At 33.7% G+C, this 4,982-nt stretch overlaps 2 protein-coding genes across 2 annotated transcripts; one reads left to right on the forward strand and one right to left on the reverse strand.

Moving 5' to 3' along the window:
* The first annotated feature begins 1,950 nt into the window (after nucleotides 1-1,950).
* Nucleotides 1,951-2,835, forward strand: LOC110713447. The gene has a single exon (XM_021891894.1). It carries the CDS (start codon nucleotides 2,267-2,269, stop codon nucleotides 2,585-2,587), a length of 321 nt encoding a protein of 106 aa, XP_021747586.1. The 5' UTR covers nucleotides 1,951-2,266; the 3' UTR covers nucleotides 2,588-2,835.
* Nucleotides 2,726-4,515, reverse strand: LOC110713446. Its single transcript, XM_021891893.1, has 3 exons — nucleotides 4,333-4,515; nucleotides 3,382-4,247; nucleotides 2,726-3,304 (listed from the first exon to the last, which is right to left on the reverse strand). Exons 2-3 carry the CDS (start codon nucleotides 3,664-3,666, stop codon nucleotides 3,170-3,172), a joined length of 420 nt encoding a protein of 139 aa, XP_021747585.1. The 5' UTR covers nucleotides 3,667-4,247; nucleotides 4,333-4,515; the 3' UTR covers nucleotides 2,726-3,169.
* Nucleotides 4,516-4,982: the final 467 nt, after the last annotated feature.

Genomic DNA, 4,982 nt, shown 5'->3' on the forward strand with positions numbered 1-4,982 from the left:
TTATTGGACATTTTATATTAATTTTAAATATATTTATTACATTTGAAATTTAGACATATGTTATTAGACATTTTATATCAATTTTTGAATGGGTTAACTTGCACTAAAATGAATTTGCCCGATACTTTGTATTCCACCAATTTGATAACCGTAGATTTGCTTTTGTACCACTTGTTCTACGTATACTATGCGAGTATGCAGCCCATGCTTGATAGTTGCTAGCACAAATGTTAAGGTTTTTTTTTTATTGAAGAAAACACAAACGGAAACTATATATTGCGAATTTGCATGTTTAACAACTTGCTACAATATTTATTGTATAATTACTTGAGATTTAAGAAAGAAAAAAAATTTGAGCTTAACATATACAAGTAATTTTGAGTCAAAAAATTACCTGCGACAAGAAGAAATGGGACCCAGAGGAAAAGCAAGTTAACGAAACCTGAATTTTTCATATAAGTTAAAGATTGTGATTGTAGTAACATATATGAACCGACCAAAAATTAACTTGCTATAAATTGACACTAAAAGAAAAAAAAAAAAAAAATTTGACACTAAAAGAGTTATAGCAACGTCTAATATTTATTAATTTTTTATTTATTTATTTTTTTTATAGTAAAAGACTAGTTTAGCATGTAAAGTATATATTGTATGTTAGAACCTTTGACCCAGCCTTACAATTGCTCCTCTTCTTACTAATTATCTAGGAAGAGAGGGAGGGATAATTTAAGTGGTTAGAGCTCCCTCCAAGTTTTAAAGGACTGTGAAATTGATTCTCATCATCCATTTTTATACCTCTCTAAATACCCCCCAAAAAAATATTATCCTTGAAAGATTTTATCAACTCAATCTATTTTATTCAGTATTAATTTTGGATAAATTTGTTACAATAATTATAAAAAAACAAAGGTTACGTAGTAAAATGAGTTGGTACACTATTTTGTAAAGGCGAGGTACTTTGTTTGGCTTCGATTACATTAAATTCACATGAAAATTGTTGTCGAATATATTTGAATTTAATTGAACTAGTGCTATATGAACTTGTTATATTATCCTTCCAAAAAAAAAAAAAAAAAAAAAAAAAAAAAAATTGTTATATTAAAACTTATTAACTTTTATCAATTATTTATCTTAAACAAGCAAAGTGACAATAAGGTGAATTGCGCATAGTCTTAATCTAAAACATTTAATTTTTTTCATTTTTAGGCATTCAAACACGACAATTACGAAGTGCCCCAATGAAGATAACTTAAATTTTAGAAAGGAAACTTTTATTGAATTGATAACCAAATGGGTTTTGCTACTCCCTCTAACTTATTTATTTAAGTGCATCACTTTTTCAAATCAACCCTTTATTATAAGTGTATCATTTTTTTTTGGACATTTTATTAAATTGTATGTCTCAGCTCTCATCATATGATCCCCACTTCTATCGCGTGAGGGAGTCCTTTTTTTTTTCTTTTTTTCCCCTTATTTCTCTCCTCTTACATTCTTTAATTTATACTTGTTATAATTATTACAACATTATTTATTTATTTTTTGATTCGCAACCTTATCTGAACTACTTATCTTATCTTGTTAGAACATAAGTAAAATTATTGAAACTTAATAAACCTTATTGTAATTAGTAGTAATTCTTATTAGAAAATAATTTTCTTGAGCTATAACCTAAAATAAGTAAAAATAAGGTGAACTGAATAACCTGTTATTACTTCAACTCGCATTCCTAAAATTATATATTGGTCATACTCATACACTTTATATAAAAAATGGAGGAACGATCCTAAAAATCATTAAGTGGTTTTGTTATTGGTTATTGGACTATAGATTGGAGTTTGGAATACATATATAACTCTTCGTTTTAATTAAGTACAAATAAGTTGAACAGATTATGACAATTTGATATAAATCAACCGAATTATAATTCATAAAAATTTAATTATATATTTTTGGTGACAAATATGATAGTGTTAAATGATGCAACGATTAATCAACACATTAGGTATCCCACCCTAAAAAAAAAGGTGACCCCATTTGTCTTATTTCCCCACTACCCATGTTCCCTTAGAACATGCAGCAAATTATGGCTGATTTTCCCCACCCCTATATATACTCCTCCTTCTCACCCCTTCTCTCTTAGCTTGCTAACTCTCTTCTCACCATTCAAACAACTACTCATACTTCACCACAAAACAACTCTAGTTTTTCAACCAAAATCCTCAAAACTAAACCTTATTTTCCCCTTTTTTGTTAAATACATAAAAATATGGAAGTAGAGCTAGTAAGATGTGAGTGTTGTGGATTGAAAGAGGAGTGCACAGTAGAATACATAGAAGCAGTGAAGGCAAACTTCAATGGGAAATGGCTATGTGGGTTATGCTCTGTTGCGGTTCGAGACGAGGTAAATCGAGCGGGGGTTGAAAATGCTGTTAGCGCGCATATGTCTTTCTGCAGCAACTACAAGTCTAGCCCGGCTTCAAGGGTTGCTGATGGTATGCGCCAAATGCTTAGGAGAAGGTCAGGAGAGTTATCTCACTCTTCTGCTAAAAAATATGTTCGATCAAATACTGCTCCTCAAGTCCTTTGAAAGGTCAGGAGAGTATAAACCCCGGCGAAGATGGGAAGAATCGATAAAGAATGACGAACATAAAATCATGATTGAAATAGCGTTAGGAGAATGAATTAAGGTTCTATAAGCCTCTGTTTATCAAACAGGGGTGCTCTATTTTTTTTTTTTTTTTTTTTTAATTTCCATCTTATTTTGGTTTTGTACAGCAGTGAATTCTATTAAATAAATCTCTCTATAAACTTGGACTATTTTTAAGCCTTTTTGGGTTTAGTAATTTATTTGAGGACCAAAACGTTTTATTAAGCTCGTCTTAAAAATGAAACTTGTTCAGTTGTTCTTACAGGACGAGAATTTGTAAATGTCTCCAAAAGGAAAATTATCTCCGTAACAGGAACTGACATATTTAATATTGACATCCGTATAGTTTGACCATTTACATAACTAAACGTTACTGTCTTAAAAACTATACTTAAAATGATTTAGAGTTTTATGTAACTTTATATATATATAAGGAAATTTTGACAATTATCACCTTCTACTTTGGTCATTTTAGCAATTATCACCTTGTATTTTTTTTTTTTTTGAAAATTACCACTCTCATCATATGATCCCCACTTCTATCCGTATAGTTTGACTTTGCTGAGTGGATTGAATTGGGTGGTCAACAGCAGACTGTGAACCATGCTGAGAAGAAGCAGCAGCAGCAGCAGCTTGTTGGGTTCCACTTGCAGCCACCTATCACAGAGAAAAGAACAAAGTGAGATACTGAAAAAGTCAGGAAATGCTTGACAACCTAAGTTTAAATAGATTACCTTACTCAATTCCTTGACTTCCCTCTTCTTCCTTTGCTCTTTAACCCAAGGTGTTTCTGAAGGAGGTATGCCACCTTTGTCAATTTGTTTGTCCAGCTGAGCAGCAGCTTCATTCTTGCAAGTCTTCTTATTGTGTCCCAATTGCTTGCACTTGCTACATCTTGTAGTCTTTTTAGGAGGGGCAACTTTATCTTGATCTTCTCCTTGCTCTTTCTTCCTTTTCCTAGACTTAGGTCTTCCTGGTAAGACCCTTATGACAGGAGGCAATGGTTTCCTGAATCCCATCTTCTCCCAGTGCTTATCACCTGGTACAGGAAGTATGAGAGTACCATCAGATAAGTCTCCCTACTGTATGCCTCATCAACATAGTCATTTGGATCTACTCTTTTATCCATCAAACAGGCATAGGCATGTGTGCAGGGAATTCCAGTGAGCTGCCAATGGTAGCATGTACATGTTCTTTCTTGAATATCAACAACAGCTTGGTCTCCTCCAAACTCCACCTCATAGTTGTCATCCCTTGACAGTTGCACAATGCATCCTCTAGCCACATGTTCAATCTTTTCAAGTGTCTTGGTGATGTAGGGCATATTCTTACCATTCAATTTCTGCACTCCCTCCCACTTCTCATTACACCTCCTCATCATATACCTTCTCATCCACTCCATTTGAGTGAGAATATATTTATCTCTTGCCTTCCTTATCACTGAGTTGAATGTTTCACACATGTTGTTCAATAACATGTTTGACTTGCAATTGGTTGAGAAAGCATGCCTACACCAATGCCTTGTGGGGATGTTGACAAGGTATTCATATGCATCTTCATTGAGAAATTTAATGCTCTCCATGGAAATTTCATGATCAACCTTGAAGGACAGAAGAAAGTAAGAAAAAAAAGGCATGAATGCTGAAGTTACAGGAACAGAACAAGTTAGAGGAACAGGCATATACCAAAGTTGTTCCCCTTGCTGCTTGCCAAAACAGATCTTTGAAAAGGGTCCTAGTGAACTGAAGCTTGAAGTTTGCCCAGATATTTCTTACACAATATTTGGTTTCTACTTTGGGCACAACTTGGTTAAATGCTTCAAGTAATTCCTAATGGCACACACATAAACACACATAAAATTACTAACATGTTAAGTAAGCAAATTTAGCAAATTTAAGTGAAAAAGATAGGTAAATGTAGCTGCAATAACTTCTGTCTGTCTGACATAAAGGTCCATCCTTCACCTTTCTTACCAGACAAGTCTTTCATCAGCATTTGCAGAAACCAAACCCAAGTCTCAGTGTTTTCCACCTCCACAGTTGCCCAAGCAAATGGAAATATGTTGTTGTTTCCATCCTTCCTAATAGCAACTAGAATATGTCCTGGGTATGCACCCTTCAAGTGACAGCCATCAACCCCTATGATAGACCTACACCCTTTTTTAAACCCCTCTAAAACAATCCATTAAGAGCCATATACATTCTCATGAATATAGGTGGCTCTGGCCCATCCAAACCATCAACTGCTACCCCCACCCTGCTGCCCTTGTTATATTTGGTGATTGTTTTCCCATAATCCCAAACTCTCTCATATTCTTCAGCTACAAAACAATATA

Source organism: Chenopodium quinoa, unplaced genomic scaffold, assembly GCF_001683475.1.
Source record: "Chenopodium quinoa cultivar QQ74 unplaced genomic scaffold, ASM168347v1, whole genome shotgun sequence".
Classification (NCBI taxonomy): domain Eukaryota; kingdom Viridiplantae; phylum Streptophyta; class Magnoliopsida; order Caryophyllales; family Amaranthaceae; genus Chenopodium; species Chenopodium quinoa.